Below are 19,137 nucleotides of genomic sequence, written 5' to 3'. Positions count from 1 at the left end.
GAATTCCAGTAGAAGTAAAATTGCCTATTTTGGATCTGGAAATATCAATGAAAGATGTAAGGTTTATAACTAAGAACCATTTTAAACCTACCGGCCACAACAGTTACATTTCTCTTGACAGCTGTCACTATAACTCATGGTTGTTCAATATCCCCAGGGGGCAATTTATCTGTTTACAATGTAATTGTATCATGGAAAGTGACTTTCTACAACAAACAGAGATTTTATCTGAAAAAGTTGTGCAGAAAGGGTACAGTAAAAGAGTTAGTGAGTCAAAAATTTGGAAGGGTAATGAATACGGAGAGAAGTGTATTGATTAAGGATGGACTGAGTAAACCTGAAAAATCTATAAATAATAATGATATACAAATTGTTTTAGATTACAATATACAGTATAAGCAAATGGAAAGAATTATTAGAAAGTATTGGGGTATTTTATTAGAGTGCAGGATCCAGTGCTTCCACGTTTTGTACACAGTACAAAAAAGTACCCACTCTTCAGGATTTATTTGCTCCTGGAGTGTTAGTGATCCTCCGGTGCAGAAAAAGAATGATCGTATTTTACCTCGTTTGTCAGGCTTTTACTCATGCAGTAAATGAAATGTCCAGCGTGCAAAAGATCACTGAACAATGTGAATAGTAAAAAGAAAAAGGAATTTGCAGCAGCAAGCACAGGAAAACAGTACATTATGAATGATTTCATTACATGCACCACAGAGGATGTGGTATATATGCTTGAATGCCCCTGTGGTAAGCAATATGTAGGTTGTACTTTGAGGCAGCTTTTAGTCAGAATCACTGGCCACTGAAGGTATAGAGCCCAGCAGGAAACACCTTAAAGTGCTAGTAGACCTCATTTGATTTGGAGGTCTTTCAAGGAGGTGAGCATCCATTTCTGCATGTGGTGTTTGCATGCATTGTGGTATTTGGGGAACAAGATCACATCTTTAAGCATTGTTTAAGCACCTGTTGTGCTTAATGTAATTTGAATATTTTTATGCTATCTGTTCACCAATAATTGAGCACATACAGAAAGCACTATCTGTTTCCCATTTTATGCTTTACATATTCTACCAACCGTTATTAGGAGAAAGCTTTTGTTATACCTGCTGTAAGCCGTCTATTTGCTGTGGATTATTGAATGTTTGAGCCCCAGCAGGAGACATCTTAAAGCACTTGTTATTCCTCATTCTTACAGAGAGGTCATTTAAGGAGGTGAGCTTCCATCTGTACACAGGGTGTCTGCATATATGGTGATACTTATGATTAGGAACAGATTATCGTTAATATATTGATTTGAACTACTGATATTAATAAAGTGATGTTTTATGCCACTTTTTTGTAACTTATACAAAATGTTAATTTTAAAGTAAATGTTTATTATAAACCATTACTGTGACATTGATTGCAAGCATTCTGGGTTTCCTAAAAACACAACCCAGCAGTAGTTGCTCACTGTTTCTCTCTAACTGACACTCTATAGAGCTGTTCGACGTGCAAAGAGGGAAGAAGGGTCTGCCTCTCCTATGAATCATTCAGCTGTGTGTTTTGAATAGGGCTAAACAGCAAGTGATCACATTATGCTGTCTGTATAGCACATATGACAAGAACTGCACACAACTTGTTTACAACAGATTTTATAGTTGCTGGCTAAATACAGTAGAAGTAGCTCCCTTCCCCCACTATATTCCAATAGGTGATCAATTCTCATAGAGCACCAATTTTGCAGAATTATTTGCAAGCTAACAGTACTCCACTCAGACCAACCAGAAAGTAAAGCACTGATTATTTACCAGGACAACTATAATTGATATCTTGTGGATCTGTGATACTCTTGGTCTAAGTTGGATTTTTGTAAGTACTATGTTTTTTTAAAATACATGATAATTTAAATGTGCTTTGGCTAATATTTAATATTTACTTGAATATAATAAAATAAAAATAATACCTGGCCCTGATAATAAATAAAAAATGAACACAATAAATAAATATACAGTAAAAAAACATGCATTAAAAAACCTGTCACAACCCCATTCATTGTTACACCAGCCTCAAGAATCAAAGAGTCAATGTATGTAGAGGTATTCAATATTTCCTTTTTTCCCCCCCAATTGTAATTTCTAAATTCTCAGCAATTATTTTGCTACTATTCTTGTACCCTATAGGTTTTGTGATTTTAAATCATTCCCCCCTTCCCCTGTAGCCTTCTGGGACACTTCACAGATCCCAGAAGACTATAAGACCATTCGCAAAGCTTAGTGCGTGTAACGGACCACCCGACAGCACCTCTATCAGTCCCCTGATAGAGCCTCTCCAGAGTGCGGAGTCTAAGTTCCGGAGCACTTGTTCACCAGGGCCCCTGATGGTGGGGATGGACTTGGAGCGCCCCGGGACCAGGTCGCAGCTACCGGATATCTCTATCAGTGGTAGAGGAGTCTGCCGGAGGCTCCTGCAGGGTGAGAGTCTGATGTGAGGGGACCCGGGGATCCCTGAGGGATGGATGGATGGAGGAATGAGCAAGGGCAGAGTAAAACAAGCCGTGTCGGTAGCCGGGGGGTCGGTGTGGTACAAAACAGTAGGCAAAGAATGGTCGGGTCACACGCTGGGTCAATAACAGGAGATCAAATCTAAAGGGGAACATCCAGGAGCAGAGTCAGGCAAGCCAAGGGGTCAGGACAGGAGAACGCAGCTAGGTCAGACAATCCGGATCAAAGTACTCACAACACAGGTAACAGGATATGCAGAAAGACCATTCGGCAACAAGTGGCTGTGCAGGGCTGGTTTAAGTAGCCCGCCCTGCACAGGCGCAGCCTAGGTCCTAGTGCCTGCCCAGCACTGTCATAGACGACGGGTGCGCCTGGGTCCTAGTGCCCTGCTGCCTGCATGTCTTGACAGACACCTACGCATGTGCAGACCCATGCGTCGCGATGGTCCCTGACAGTGCGCTTCGCACATGTGCAGTAAGAAACTGTATAGCCAAAAGGCTTCACTGCCAGCTTCCCTTACTGAAGATGCCGCCACCTGTTCCCAAAGCCAACTGAAGAATCGGCTCTGGTGAGGACATCGCTGGATCCTTGGACAGGTAAGTGTCCTTATATTAAAAAGGCAGCAGCTACAGTATTTGTACATATTAACTTTAAATAAAAGACTACATTTCAGAATATGGCTACAAAATGAACAAAAGGTAATCTAATGTTCTGTTCTAACCTGCTTTAGCCACTTGATCAACTGGAACTCCCAGCTCCTGCGACATGTAGCCCAACACGGAGAAGATGGCAAATCCTGCTAGTATGCTTGTAAAAGCATTTCCAAGAGTGACAATAAATGTATCCCTGGAACATAAAATGACAACAGCTGAACAAAAACTGGTAACTGAAGGAATACAGAGAAATTACTTGAAAAAAACATGTTTTTTTTCAGACAGAAGGTGAAAAGTCTGGAGAGAACATAAACAAACTAGATTTTCTTTTTTATTGAATTTATTTTAAAGCCTAAGTCAGAACTACACGTTAACATTACTTCAGTAACTCAAATACATTTATGATTTTCCAAGGGCAGATCTTTCATTCAGTGAGAATCCACAATGGCTCATTATCAGCATAGCTGAGTACATTACAGAGATGCCCTTAGAGAGTTTGTTTAAAAATAATATACTGTCATGACACATTCTGGTATAGTTCTTGTGGGGCAAGTAGTAAATTACTTGACCTGTTTATTACATTTAAAATTTATGACATGCTGGCAAGTTGCAGAAAGGGAATAGCATTATTTACCGATAAATGTTTTGATGGAAAGTGTTGTATGATGCAAAAGTTAGTAGACCGCCAAATCCAACTCCAAGTGAATAAAAAATCTGAAGTGCAGCTTCAATCCATACCTATAATTGGACAAAACAAAGGAACAAAATCATTTAAATGGACCTTTCAATTATTTTACAAGAATGCATGAATACATTCTTAATTCCTGATACATAACATACAGAAAAACTATATTTGGGAAAAAAGTACAATTTAGTGCTAAAAAGTCTCACGTTCCAGTCAAGTGACTTTGCCTATGTATAGATGATGTTATTAGTCTGATGCTGCTAGGAGGAAGCATTTCCTTGGTCTTCTCTCTCCCAGTGATCAGACTGAAATATTGTACCATTGTAACTAGAGGCTTTGGAGGCAGGGGCTGATTTGTTTTAGGTTACATGCACACTGGGAATTTAGCCCTGTGTGTCAAATCCCAGCATTTTTTGTGTGGCTGCCCAGCCTTGCTGTAGGCAGCTTTTCAGCATCTACAACAGGATGAAATATGTGGAGGCTGAATACTGTTCCGAGTGGTACTCGTGTTTGGGGCTGCATGCGTTTAGGGACATATGCCCCATGTATGTGTACCTGAATGAATATGGCCCCAAATGTGAGTACCATTTGGTGCATCAAACAACTGCATCTTGCTCCAGAGTGTTTCAGGCTGTCATAGATTTTGACAGGCTGCTGGCAGTGGGGCTGGGTGCCACAATTGTGTCTCCCGGTCGGTCACACCAAAACTGCGGGATTTTATTCAGTGGGGTTAAACTCCCAGAATGCATGAGGCCTTACACATTTATGCACAGAGCCAAGAAGTTCACAGGCACTGGGATTTACATTATTTTGATATCTCTGAGTCAACATCTACTGTAAGTTCAATAACTAAATGCTGACCATGGATTGTGCATGAAGAAAGATGGAGCTATCCTACTGGAGAGAAAATCCAGAAGATGGCATTGTAGGGGGTTACTGTGGTCTCCATGAGGGGTAAAACCTGTAATTGTTACACATAAATTAGTATGCATACACATAACATGAAAAAGTATTTAAGATGCTATGTCCACTTTAAAGAAAAGTAATCCTAGTTAAAAACAGCTGCTTTATAAAAGAGGTACCAAAAAGATTTATATACAGTACATGAAAATATTTACATATTTGTTTGGAATATTATATTTGTGTTCATTTCCAACTTTACCTCTGAGAAAACGGTTCTCCTTCAGTGGCGTTGCTATGGGGGTGCGGGGGTGACACCATTAAGCCCCACAAATATTTTTTAAGGTGTAGTGGATGCAGCTGATCCCCCCGCATGCTCTCCCATGGCTACACTGTGACAAGGGACAGGCACAGCTGTGCGCTGCATGTTCTGGAGCTCGCTTGTTCTACTTGTTTCAGGCCAGAGCAGCTGGGACAGGGAGCGAGGAAAAGTAGACTGGCACTCTGTGTTCACCCTCTCCCCCACCCCCTTCTCTGGTCAGCAGCATGGAGATCAAAGACACACAGAGCAGACTGTGTGTGGTTTCTTCTCCCTCACCCTTCTTCTGTCAACAGAGGGGGAGATTAGTGATGCAGCGGCAGGACCGAGCAGCTGGCAGAGGGGGCACCAAGTTGCAGTTAATCAGTGAGCAGTAATAATATGCAGTAACCTCTAGCAACCAATGGGTGAGTGGTAATGATGTGCAATAACCTCTAGCAACCAATCGGTGAGTGATAATGATGTGCAGTAACCTCTAGCAACCAATGGGTGAGCATTAATAATGAGCAGTAACCTCTCACAACCAATCAGTGAGCAGTAATGATGTGCAGTATCCTCTAGCAACCAGTTAGTGGTAATGATGTACAGTAACCTCTAGCAACCAATCGATGAGTGCTAATGATGTGCAGTAATCTCTAGCAACCAACCAGTGATGTATGTGTTTGTTATTTGGGATGTTGGGGTAGAGAGCAAAATTGCATGGGGGAGGACCAAGACAATGTTTGAATAGGGTCCAATCAATATTAAAGACGGCCCTGTATCCAGCCGCAATGATGTCATCCCTATCCGTGATAACGTATGGATCTGTGCGGTGGGGCTGGTTTGGGGTGCACACTTTGATTGTGCGCTGTTGGCCTGAAACTAGCCTGCCCAGCTCCCTGCAGGGCACTGTGGCAGGCTAGACAGGAGATAGTCGAATGCACTAGCCTGCCCAGGGAAAAAAAAGTATTGGGGAGGTGATGCCATGTTTTACCACACTAGGTGACACCAACCCTAGTGACGCCTCTGTTCTCCTTATGAAAGGAGGTCAGGGCAGATCTCCAAAGTTGAATTTAGGATAATCTTCAACCTCAGTCTGGTCTGCCATTTGTGAACCTGGTTTATTATTGAATCACTATGTAGAGTTTATGATTCCTGTCCTGTATAACAACATTATAACAATATAATTCTAGCTACTTAGCAATGTAACCTGTTTACCTACTGGTTGATGTATATGAACAAAGTATGTTTATGCATAATTTATCAAATAATATAATTCCTTGGAAACACATCCTTATTCATATTCAGATAGTTTGTTTAACTTTAATATCAAAATCATCTGGTGTATTCATGGGTCACTCCACTCGAAATTAATGTTGTAGGTGTTGGTGGAGGTTACAGACCTGTTCTGGCAGTTAGAATACTAGAATACCTAGAATACCGCAGGCACCATGGGAACATCCTTGTTGTTGTAGATGTAGTAAAATGCCCAAACAAGAAAGAATAAAGCTAGGAACAATGGGAGTCAAACCTCATTGTCAAAGACCACCAAATTCACTCATCCATGCTTCCTCTCTGTATCCTCACTGCTGAGGTCTATACCAAGTTACCTGTGTGGGATGGTATCAGAGCTTACCCAGTTGGGTGATGTCAGTGCCCCCCCATATGATTGGGCACTCAAGTCTGCACACTGTACATGGAGGAGGTCACATGCTACCCCATACCTGGAATCCTCAATCCTTTACAGTAATGGAGTCAAGGCCTTCAAAGCAGTGAGAAGATGGCAAGGGAAAGTGGATCTGTGAGTATAATTTGCTGGGAGGATGAGCTATCAGGTGATGCTGTCACTTTGTCTTGAATAGAGACTAACTGAAAAGTGTTAGTTATTATAATTTATTCTTTGGATCTTTAATAACGTGAATGGACTAATCCTTTGGAGATCGCAGTAATGAAGGTGGGCTTTGTGTAGCATACAACGGCAGCCAGCCAAAGACCTGATAGGACTACAGTTTACAGAAACATAATTGATCCTTCAAGTTACCATACAAAATGCACATCATCTTTACTCTTTGTACTGTCTTTCTAAATAAACATGCCTGGATTCATTGTCAGTCATTTACCTTCGATGACAGTAAGTGATCAAATTGCGGTGTCAGGTAGAACTTAATCCCGATCCAGGCTCCTTCTAGTGTAACGCCTCGAACTAGCAGCATGATGAGTATTATGTAAGGGAACGTAGCTGTGAAATATACTACCTAAATGTAGGAAAAAAGAGTGTTAACCCATTCACAGATGAACTACATATATACATAAAAACCTCAATAACATTTTATATGCAGCAAAATATATTCTAAAGAAAGCAGTACAACTTTACATTTATTGTCCCAGTTGTGTACTCATTGTTTTCTGTCTACTATAGACATTAATCTTATTTATTTAATATTATAACCCCCAACAATGTTATATTCTGTTAGTCTGATAATATAGTCCTTGATATGACGTAATCATAGAAAGGTCAGATTGTTATTATTTATTTTTAGTGATGTAAAAGGTAATCTTACTAACTGTATCAATTCTATCTACTGATATCCAAATAGCAGATATTCTTGTAGCCATAAAAAGTTTGGCGTTGTGCGTAAAAACTGATTCTCTTGCTCGATTAGGAACATGACTAATACATGAACCCATCGCCCACGCACCAATTTTCTCTCCTTTGAAGAGCTAAGAAAAAAACCTCTGCATCTAAAGCTCTTCCAATTGTGAGATGTCTAGTCACCCTTGGCATGGTGTGGCTTAGTCTTTCATGCCTGATGAAGGGGTCCTGCGAGACTCTGAAACATTGCCTTGCTGTAACTATGTAATTGTTCAATAAAACCTTTGGACCCATATTGGTGATCCTCGGTGTGCTGGTGACATTTCTCCCTTTCTGATTCTGTTCAGTTCCTGCCGACAGTCTCTGCAGCACCACTTATACACACAGCCATTTTTAACACAGAAACATGTGCCTTTGGATTGTACACTTGCATTCATCCACCAGCCCCCACGTCACTACAGGACACAGAAATGCGATAGACGACGGCGGGTGGAACCATAGTGATCAGTGGGGGGCAGGGGCGGACTGACAACTCATGGGGATGCCGGGCAATAGGGGATCATGAGGCCCCTGTGTCCTTGCCCAAATTCAAAAAAGCCTATGAAAAAGGTACCAGGGGCATCTCATGGGGTCCCCTACTGACCCCGGGCCCTCGGGCAGTGCCCAAGTTTCCAAATAGTCAGTCCGCCCCTGGTGGGAGGCCATATCTTACATGCAGCAGTCAATCACTTTTAAACCATAAAAATTAAAATTTAGTTACATCTTAGTGGGAGATTTGCAAGTTTAAAGTGTTACTAAACCCTGGACCCTGCATCCACTATATCTGGTCTCCCACAATACACAGGACATGGAAGTGCAAATATTTTAGTAAATATAAACTGCTAAATATCTTTTCTCATCAGCAGTTAGAGCAGTCATGTGACTTCTATCAGTGTCCAGCAGAGCACTGGTTAAAGCTTGTAGGAGTTTTCATTCTGCTCTAGGAGGATGCAGAACCCCTGACCTCTGTCTAGACAGTGCTGATTGGTACTGTGCTGATCACACGCACTCCAAAGGAAAAAAACCCCTCTCTAACAATACACATCAAACTGAGCATGTGCAGAGTAACTCCACATGATATGTCTTATCAGGAGATAAGAAGTGGGTACTGGAAGAAGGGGAGGATCAGAGAAATCAGGATCAAACAGCCTTTTTACACAATTCAGAGGATTAACCCCTTAGGTTCTACAGTGAGTATAACAAGCATGCTTTACTGCATATACAGACTGATTTTACTGTTGTAGATTTAGTAACACTTTAAGTTTCAATACATGTATATAGATTAAATAATTATGCAGTATCCAGTGTAGATCCGGCAGTGGGGCCTTTGAGCAACTGCCTACGCTGATAGGCACTAAGGATGAGGTATGAAGTGAATCTTGCAGGTTTATGATTTGCGGTCCCAGCCAACTTACCTGGAAAATTGTCCAGGAGATTTTCTTGAAACTATCTCACACTGCATTAATGGCCAACAGTTTTAAATTGCCAGTGAGGAGGATTTTGGTTAAGTCAGCCCCCACACTATAAAGGAGCAGCACAGAGCAGCCATAGTGTCAGTGAATTGGAAGCGGTTGTAGGAAAAACTGGCAAACTGCAGAGGGAAAGATTCAGGCTAGGTAAAAAAACTTTAATTCTGACTACTAGCTCGTTGAGCAATCACTGCATTTGCTTGATTTTTAATGTTATTCTTTTTATTGAGGCCTATTTGGCTTTAATTTTAGTCTGTGGATGATTGGAGGGCAGTGGTCACTTTTAGTGGCTGCTTACCTGTTTATAGAAAACTGTTTTGCTTTTTGCAAGTTTTCACTTTTTAAAAATGAGCTTGTCTGGAGGAAAAGAAATTTAATCTCCAAACACGGAAAGGTTTCTTCACAGTGAGAGCTGTGAAAATGTGGAATAGACTCCCTCAAGAGTTGGTTCTGGCCAGCTCAGTGGATTTCTTCAAAAAAGGCCTGGATTGTTTCTTGGATACACAGAATATAACTGGATACTAGCATTTATAGGTAAAGTTGATCCAGGGAATATCCAATTGCCTCTCGGGGATCAGGAAGTTGTTTTTTTCCCTGCAGGAGCAAATTGGTTCATGCTTTGCTGGGTTTTTTTGCCTTCCTCTGGATCAACTGTGGGTATAGGATTATCTTTTTTTTTTTTTAATGGTTTAACTGGATAGACTTTTGTCTTTTTTCAGCCAGACTAACTATGTAACTATGTTTAAGGAAGCAGTATTTTGGGTTTTTAATTTATTTGGGGGGTATATTTATATTTTATATTGTTGATAGGGCATTATTTTTAAGTTTGGGGTGCTCAACGTGGAGCATTCAGTTGTTACTAATCATCTGTTCTTGGATCTGCTTTTTCTTTCTTACTGCATGGTACTGCATCATTTGAAAGAAAAAGTGCAAGAACAGTGTGTACCTAAACTACCTCACATTATATTACTCACATTCATTGAATCCCCTATTCCCATAAATAAATTACAAGTTAGGCATACACCTGTTAGGCCTATTGTCCCTCATTAAAACTGTCCTGCTGCTGGCAAATTTTACACAGCTGAATCTTCTGCAGTATCCTAAATTTTGCTCTATTGTCTCTAGTAAATTTGGGCTTGGCCTTGATCAATAAACTTGGCAAATTTTACACTACGGTATCATCTGTGGTCTCCTAATTCTTGTGGTAAAACCGGGACTCATTGTTTCTAGGTACATTTTCACCAATTATTGCTGATTAAAATTGCCCTGCTGCTGGCAAATTTTACACTGCTGTATCCTTTGATGTATTCTAATTCTTGTAGTAAAGCCCCTGCCTGTACTCCTTGTGGATGATTTACTAAAAGCACATAGACTGCTCACTTTGCAAGGGAACTTGCATTATACAAGGGAATTTTCCCCAGAGCTTAGTGAATGTTGTGAAATTTATCTTTGCAAAGAGTATCCAAACAAGTTGAAAGCATTTTTGCATGCACACGACTGGATGAAATCAGCAGAATATCACCTCATTCAGTAAGATCTGGGGATAATTCCCTTGCAAAGTGAACAGTCTATATGTCCTTAGTAAATCAACATTTCTTGCTGTTGGCCTATTTTACACTACTCTTTCAGTATTGTTTTGTTGAAAAACACTTGCTTGTACTCTCTTTACCAAATTTTGGTCAATTATCCCGCTGGCCAATTTTACACTGCTTTTAACATCTGTGGTCATTGGCCAGCAGCAGGACAGTTATACATCATCGAGAACAGTGACAGCCACAGCAAATTACTGGCCAATTTCTATATGCTGGCCAAAGCTGATTTATTACAGTTTCACGCTACAACTATTGTAAAAAAACACAAACTTTTTCCTTTTTTACCCAATCACGCCGACTGTACACAAATATGTGGCCCCACTGGACTGGGCTTTTTTTCCGTGGGGTTGCATATTTGCGTACCTGTCTTTGTGCTGAGAGCCCAGGGTCCTGTGGTAATGATTGGGACCCAGAACTCCTGATTCTGGGTCACCTGATCGTTGTGATAGCCTCTGATTAGTTATCACAGTGATCAGTCACTGTGAAGCCAGCCCCCATGTTTTCTCTCTCTGAATGGTGGAGAGAGACACATTGCATCTCTCTCTGTCCTTTCAGAGAGGAAAAAAAAGTGTGTGTAAATAATAATAATAATTAAAAAATGGAATAAAAAAACTAAAAAAACACCTACTGTATTTTTCGCTCCATAAGACGCACTTTTTCCCCCAAAAAATATAGGGGAAAATGTCTCTGCGTCTTATGGAGCGAATACTGACCAGTCCTCCACCTGTCACCGCCGCCGTGTTAGTGCCAGCGGCTGTCCCATCCCACTGCAGGCTGTCACCGAAGTTCACCCTGCCCTCTCTCAGCGGGCTGTCCCCGCAGCTCTTCATAGCAGGCAGTCCCCTCGCCGAACCCAGCCAGCTTGCTCTGCAGTCCGGTCTGCCCTGCAGGCGTGGCCTGTCCTCGGAGCTCCTCCCCGCTCCTGGCATGTCTATGTACTGAGCTCCCAGCTCTGCAGTCCGGTCTGCGGGTGTGGCCTGTCCTTACAGCGCCTCCCCTTTCCTGGCATGTGTCCATAGTGTGCTCCCTGCTCTGCAGTCCGGTCCTATCTGCTGGTGTGGCCTGTCCTCGGAGCTCAGTGCGCCCCCTGCCTTCTATAGCCTGTCTTCTGTAAGTTATATATGACAGATGCTGGGAGTTGTAGTCCTTTTCCTTGATGTATGGTGTCAGATCATTTGATATTCTGGGTGCAGGGGCCCTGTTGGGACTTTATATGATGTAGTATGTCTGCAGTCTCTGGTCATCTCCTGTACTGTGCCCGCAGTCTCTGGTCATCTCCTGTACTGTGTCCGCAGTCTCTGGTCATCCCCTGTACTGTGTCCGCAGTCTCTGGTCATCCCCTGTACTATGTCCGCAGTCTCTGGTCATCCCCTGTACTGTGTCCCCAGTCTCTGGTCATCCCCTGTACTGTGTCCGCAGTCTCTGGTCATCCCCTGTACTGTGCCCGCAGTCTCTGGTCATCCCCTGTACTGTGTCCGCAGTCTCTGGTCATCTCCTGTACTGTGTCCGCAGTCTCTGGTCATCTCCTGTACTGTGTCTTCAGTCTCTGGTCATTTTCTGTACTATGTCTGCAGTCCATTGGTTCAGAATATTTTTTTTCCAGTTTTCTGCCTCTAAAACCTAGGTGCGTCTTATGGTCAGGTGCGTCTTATGGAGCAAAAAATACGGTATATCAAGGTTTGATCTAGGTCAGTGCCAGGGTTAGTGTTTGGGTCAAGGTCAAGGTCAAAGGAAAGGGTCAATGGTCAGGGTAAGTTTTTTTTTTTTGGTCAGGATTTTTTTTTTTAAATTAGCATCAGTGTCAGTGTTAGTGTATTATAGGCAGGATAAAAAAAGAAAATTGTGCACTATTGTTTCTGGGCTGTGCTATAGGCACAAACAACAACTAACATACACATATGTGTATGTTAGTGGGCAGCACAGTGGCTAAATGGTTAGCACTTCCGCCTGGCAGTACTACGGTCGTTGGTTCAAAACCCAGCCACAGCACCACCTGTCTGGAGTTTGCATGTTCTCCCTGTTTCTTCCAGGTACTCCAGTTTCCTCCCACACTCTAAAGAAATGCTGATAGGTTAATTGGATCCTGTCTAAATTGGCCCTAGTATGTGTATGTATGAATGTAAGTTAGGGACCTTAGATTGCATGCCCCCTGAGGGTTAGGGACTGATGTGAATGTACAATTTATATATGTAAAGCACTGCGCAAATTGACGGTGCTATACAGGGGCGGACTGACAACTCATAGGGCCCCCGGGGAATTGGGGATCATGGGGCCCCTGTGTCCTTGCCCACACTCAAAACACACCCAACACACACAAAAAAGCCTATAAAAAAGGTACCAGGGGCATTTTATGGGGCCCCCTACTGACCCCGGGCACTCGGGCAATGCCCGAGTGCTCAAATGGTCAGTCTGCCCCTGGCGCTATATAAGTACCTGAAATAAATAAAATAAATGTGGTTTTGCTACGATCGTCAGGAGCAGGATAATTTATTTTGGATTGTTCTTTGGTGGTAAGTTATGGTAGTAGCAAGAAATATACAGCTAAATTAAAAAAAATTTTTTTTTACTATTTTTGGCCAGTTTTACTTTGATAATAAAAAACAAATCAGGAGATATCCATTACCATTCACCATCAAATGAAAGCCCATTTGCCCTGAAAATAAGGTAAAATCCACATGGATGTACAAAGTAGTTGTGATGATATGTATGGTTTTACTAACACATGACAAAGTTGCAAAATTGTGCTTAGGCATAAAGATTTGTTTTAACCTTAGACGTGAGGGGTTAAACTGAAATTAATCAGATTTGGGTGCTGCTGCGAATCAAGCTAACTGAAAAAGAAAGAAAATCAATTTTACTGCCAGATATGTGCTGAAAGTGTACATTCAATGAGACTATAGGTCAAAACAGTATTGTTAAGTAACACTTTAGGGCATCCCCCAATCTTGTTATTTACAGGATTTATCAATGTTCAATAATGCCCTTTAAATCGCATGAAAAGATATTTGTTCTGCTTTACAGTACTTTAAAAAAAATTGTATTGGTACATATTCCCAGTGGCAGGGCTTAGATTCCCATGCTGTATTTAACAGTAGTTTGTTGATTAGCTCAGAAAATGCCCAGAATTTAGGATGGTGGAGCAGAACTATTGGGGAATGGCAAGTTTTATAACCTGTCTAATTAGTCATTCACATAAAGAGGTTAGCTGGCAGACATTTGTTTGGACCATAGACACTAGATCATGCCCCTCTCTGATGATTATCTTGTCATAATAAAACAATTGCCCATTTGTAGTCCACATATTGTCATGAATGCAGTGTTTTTTGTTTAAAGAGCCATATTACTATGGTTTAACCACTTGAAATGAGACTGTTTCACCTTCTTCCTACCCAGGCCATTTGTTTTAGATTTCAGCGCTGTCACACTTTGATTGACAATTACATAGTCATGCAAAACTGTACCCAAATGAATTTTTCATAATATTTTAAAGAAAAATAGAGCTTTCTTTTAGTGGTATTAATCAGCACTGTTTTTTATTTATTTTTACTATACAGGACAATTTGAACAAAAAACTGCTTAGTTTCTGTTATAAAACTTTGCAAATAATAATCTGTCTTCATAAATTTAGGCCAAGAAATAACTGAAATCAGTGTATATTATTTGGTCTAGGTGAAAATTATAAAGTCTACAAACTATGGTATACAGTATATAATGTATTTGAAATTGATCACCAATGTACTGACTGCCTATCTCATTTCCTGAGGCCCTAAAATGCTGGGAGAGTACAAATACTCCCCAAATGACCCCTTTTCGGAAAGTATATACTCCAAGGTATTTAGTAAGAGGAATTGTGAATTTTTTTAAATTTTATTTTTTTGTCACAATGTTTTGGAAAATTAAGTAGTTAAACAAAGTGTTTCTTTTCACAAAGTTATCATTTAAACAAGTTTTTTCTCACACAAGCAAAGGCATACTTGCAGTTATATCCAACAACCATTCTGCTATGCCTCCCAAGTATGGGGATACCACATGTATGAGACTTTTTCACAGCCTACCCACATAGATGAGCCCAAAAACAAGGAGCACCTTTGGACTTTCAAGCAGGATCTAATTTCCTGACTACCTATCACATTTTTTGGAGGCCATGGAGCATCAAGATAATGGAAACAACCACAAAATAACCACCTTTTGGAGGGTAAACATCCCAAGGTTTTTTTTAAGAGGCATCGTGAGTTTGTTGAAGACTATAGTTTTTTTGCCACAAGTTTGTGAAAAATGCAGAAAGAAAATGAAAATTATTTTTACACAAAGTTGTCAATTTAATAAGATATTATTCACACACAGCATGGGCATACTTAGAATAACACTCCAAAACACCTTCTGCTACTCTTTCCAAGTATAGCGATACCACATGTGTGAGCCATTTTCAATATCTGGACTGCTTATGGTTAGATAAATTCATTTTATCTTGTGTACCACACAAGTCAACCAATTGTATCAAAACTAATGTACTATAATAGTCTCCTCTATACAATATATATAGGGAATATAGCTTAGTGAAGCATCACCTTTAGCAGTCCCAGTTCCCATAAGCCATGCAAAGTAGCCTACTGGTACATGGCTGCCCCCAGGAATGCCATGTTCACTGGCCAGTGTGTACAGTAGGCTGAAGAAAAGGTGAACAGAGTTCCTGTTGTTCTAGGGGAGCAGTAACTGGGACTTGTGTCTTGCAGGAATGTAGTCAATTGAATGTGCAAATAAGTCAGTTCAGGTGGTAGGCAAAGACATGGTCAGCAAACATGCAAAGGATTGGTCCAGGCAACAGGCAGCAAAGTGGTCAATAAACAAGCCATAGTCAGTACAGGAGACAGGCAGTGGCAACATTGCACTGGTGTTGTGGTGATCAGGAAAACTGTGCTTGCCACCTGCTTTATCCAAGGGGTCCTTATGGTGACACTATGATTGGTGTGGCGGTGATCAGGGACACTGTAACTGGTCTGGGGGTGATCAGGGACACTGTAACTGGTCTGGGGGTGATCAGGGACACTGTAACTGGTCTGGGGGTGATCAGGGACACTAACTGGTCCGAGGGTGATCAGGGACACTGTAACTGGTGGTGGGGTGATCAGGAACACTGACTGGTGTGGCAGTAATTAGGGACACTGTGACTGCTGTATCAGGGATCATGTCCAATGGCTAGCAGCACTGACATACAGTGATATCAGAGCAGCCAGCCATTGCACATGATCACTGCCACAACAGTACAATGTAACCTGTAACCATACTGAAGCTGCACTGTCTCTGGTGACAGTATATAAAAAAATATTTTTTTGTTACAATTTTTTTTATTACAATTTTTTTTACATACTGTCATCAGAGCAGTGCAGTATTACCACAGTAATAGCGTACTGTTCTTGGGGAAGGGGAATCAAGTTTTTACACTATGCTTGCTCATGATATCTGTATAAGCAATCATTTCCAACACTGCTTGGCTGCATTCATGCAGCCATTGCTTGCTACTGTGATCGCTGTGATCAGTCATAGCAATCATTCGATACGGGGCGCATCTACAGCAGTCACATTAGTAATCATAGGCTTCATGAATGAAAGCCTCTTTTTACTATTGCAATTGTGACTGAGGGCACGCATTAGGTGCAAGAGTGGGAGGATGTACACGTACATCCTCCCAAACTGATGCTTGTTCCACTTGGCCGTTTATATATAGTGACCAGGCAGGCAAATGTAATCCTCTGCAGACATGTCACTATCAAACCACCCTGTAACTATGCCCACTTTCAGGGGAAAACAAAAGGTTTGCTTTAACACCCAGCAGCAAATACTGACCCTTACTTTTCCCCCACCCACAATTCTGCTCAGAGCCGAGATTTTTCTCTGCTTCAGTTCAAGAAAACTTATAGGTCCCTCCAAGGGCGGACCGACCATTTGGAAACTCAGGCACTGCCCAGGGCCCGGGGTCAGTAGGGGGCCCCATGAGATGCTCCTTTTTCATAGGCTTTTTTGAGTTTGGGCAAGGACACAGAGGCCCCATGATCCCCTATTGCCCGGGGGCCCCATGAGTTGTCAGTCCGCCCCTGGGTCCCTCCCACCCTGTGACTGGACAGTGAAGGAGGAGCAGCAACTTATCTCTTTGTCAATCTGCTCTTTCGTCCTATTAGCATGCTACTTGCACACCTGCTTCTCCCTCCCCTTTTCTGAGCTCTGCTGTACAGACTGTTCAGTAGGCTGCAAGAGGCTGGGTCAAATTCAGAAATCTAGGATGTTTGATTTTAAACAAATACATTTACTGATGTAATAATGATTACAAAGCTGCATTTTTAATTTTTGTGATGAAGTAACTAACCAACTACACCCTATACAGACAACACATGCAAATATATGCTTGAAAAAAAATACTTTAATACTTGGATGATTTATACCTTGCCAGAAGACTTCACTCCCTTTAGAATGCATAGATAGACAATAGTCCAGGCTAGGAGAAGACACAGACACAGTTTCCATCGAATCTGTCCCGGATCCCCAATTCCAGAACTCCCTTGGATGTGAAGAACGTAGCGACTTCAGTGGAAGCATTGACCATAGGAATCACAATATAAAATGGATAATCAGATATTATTGATTGTAATTTGTAAATGTAAGTATTTTCCTTAACCCAAGTTAAAAATTATATCTCCTGATTAGTTAAATAATATCTTTAACAGAACTTTTGTACATTGCAGCTTACCAGTCCGCAGATATGGTGGCTGAAATTATTTCTCAGGCTGTTTTCTTTTATTTTCATCTGGCTTTTCCAATCCAGGTGCCTACATGATTTGTTTTTGAGCTCTGATGAAGGGGGAGTACTGAGACCCCAAAACACATTGGCTATTGCAAAATAAATTCTTTCAAAGGACTATACAAGCTGGAGTGGTGCTCCCATTCTTTCAAAACTTAAGTACACTTCTCCAAGGGTCTTGCAGGACTCCATGGTTGCTGGTGAGCAGCCTCCAAGGACCACAAACCAATCATCTTATTATAACATATCTCCAAAAGGTACAGTGCTCCTACACCACAGAGGAATATATTTTCACCTGGTGATCCTGCAGATAACAAACTTATTTCCCCTTTGTAGTTATACTCACTTACTCCACTGTAGCTATAAGGGTAGCCATAGTTGTCATGTAGGCTGAACTGCAAACATGTCTGCTTTTGTTCATTTCCATTACATGGTGGAGTCACAGGACTACTAGTTTACAAAAAAAAATTTGCTCTTTCTTTTTAATTCACAGAAAGTTACATTGCATTTATTTCAAGATCAACAGGTACTTTCTGTACTTACTGATAATGTTCTTAGCCTGAAAAATTAAAACTAATGGAGCCACCACTTATGAGGACTGGTGAACTGCAATATATCACATTTTTTAGGCTTAGACACACTGTGATTTATGTCCTCAGTAGCAATACAGAGGACCAGGTAGGTCCCCAACACTCACCTCCAGTACTCCTCGCTGGGGCTAACAGTGCTACTGATGTTTATTGGTAGTGCAGAGTTGCTGGACCGAATCACATGGTGGTCAAGGCAAAGCTCAGTGTTCCACCAGTTGCCACAATGCTTCCAGGGTAAGCTGGTGGTCAGTGAGGCGAAGAGGTAGAATAACACGTAGGCAATTATCATGTTGTAGTAGATGGCTACTAGGGCCACAATAAGAAGCATGCCCATCCCAACACCTACACAAAACAAAGGAAGGCATGGAACAGTTACAATAAATGCAGAAGCACAGACATATTTTAGCCTATAATCATTATGTTACACGGGGACTGATTTGTATCATTTTTATTTGCTATAGTAGAAAAAATTCTATGTGGTTAGCAGTCACATCTTGCAACACTGTCTGCATGGAATTTGTATGTTCCGCCTATGTGTGATGGGTTTCCACCAGGTATGGTAAAGCAAAGAGCTAGATACCCAGAAGAAATACATTTATGGAGCTGTGTGGAACATGTATCAATATCATCAGTCAATTGATAATTCAAAGTTACTAACTGATTGAATTTAATAAATAAAATCCCACATAATTTATCAAGCTCTTGATTGGACTGGACAATGTGCCAATTGCCTCTAATCAATCTAAGAAATATCTCTGTGCGTCAGAGGACCAGTCATCACATGAATAAACAATTATTATAATAGAACATTTAGATTTACAACCAACAGATTGGGGAGTTATTTACTAAACCTGGAGAGTGCAAAATCTGGTGCAGCTCTGCATAGAAACCAATCAGCTTCCAGGTTTTAATGTCAAAGCGTATTTGAATAAACTAAAGTTAGAAGCTGATTGGCTACCATGCACAGCTGCACCAGATTAACAGTGCACCAGTTATAGTAAATCCACTCCATTGCATCTTCAAGTAATATTTTCAGTTG

The 19,137-nt window shown here is 41.2% G+C and overlaps 1 protein-coding gene across 2 annotated transcripts in view; it reads right to left on the bottom strand.

The window, feature by feature from the left end:
- Window positions 1–19,137, bottom strand: part of SLC6A7 (solute carrier family 6 member 7) — a 140,456-nt gene that overhangs the window by 66,267 nt on the left and 55,052 nt on the right. For both annotated transcript variants that reach the window (XM_089682133.1, XM_089682132.1), the window contains exons 4-8: window positions 18,206–18,440; window positions 17,153–17,291; window positions 7,143–7,277; window positions 3,774–3,877; window positions 3,208–3,332 (exon numbers count right to left, since the gene is read on the bottom strand). In XM_089682133.1, coding sequence (XP_089538259.1) covers window positions 3,208–3,332; window positions 3,774–3,877; window positions 7,143–7,277; window positions 17,153–17,291; window positions 18,206–18,440 — 738 coding nt within the window. The remainder of the gene's footprint in view (window positions 1–3,207; window positions 3,333–3,773; window positions 3,878–7,142; window positions 7,278–17,152; window positions 17,292–18,205; window positions 18,441–19,137) is intronic.

This window comes from Staurois parvus, unplaced genomic scaffold, assembly GCF_062004578.1.
Source record: "Staurois parvus isolate SC_StPar_1 unplaced genomic scaffold, SC_StPar_1.0 ptg000286l, whole genome shotgun sequence".
NCBI lineage: Eukaryota > Metazoa > Chordata > Amphibia > Anura > Ranidae > Staurois > Staurois parvus.
The sequence above is the reverse complement of the archived record's forward strand: the minus strand, read 5'-3'. Positions and strand labels throughout refer to the sequence as shown.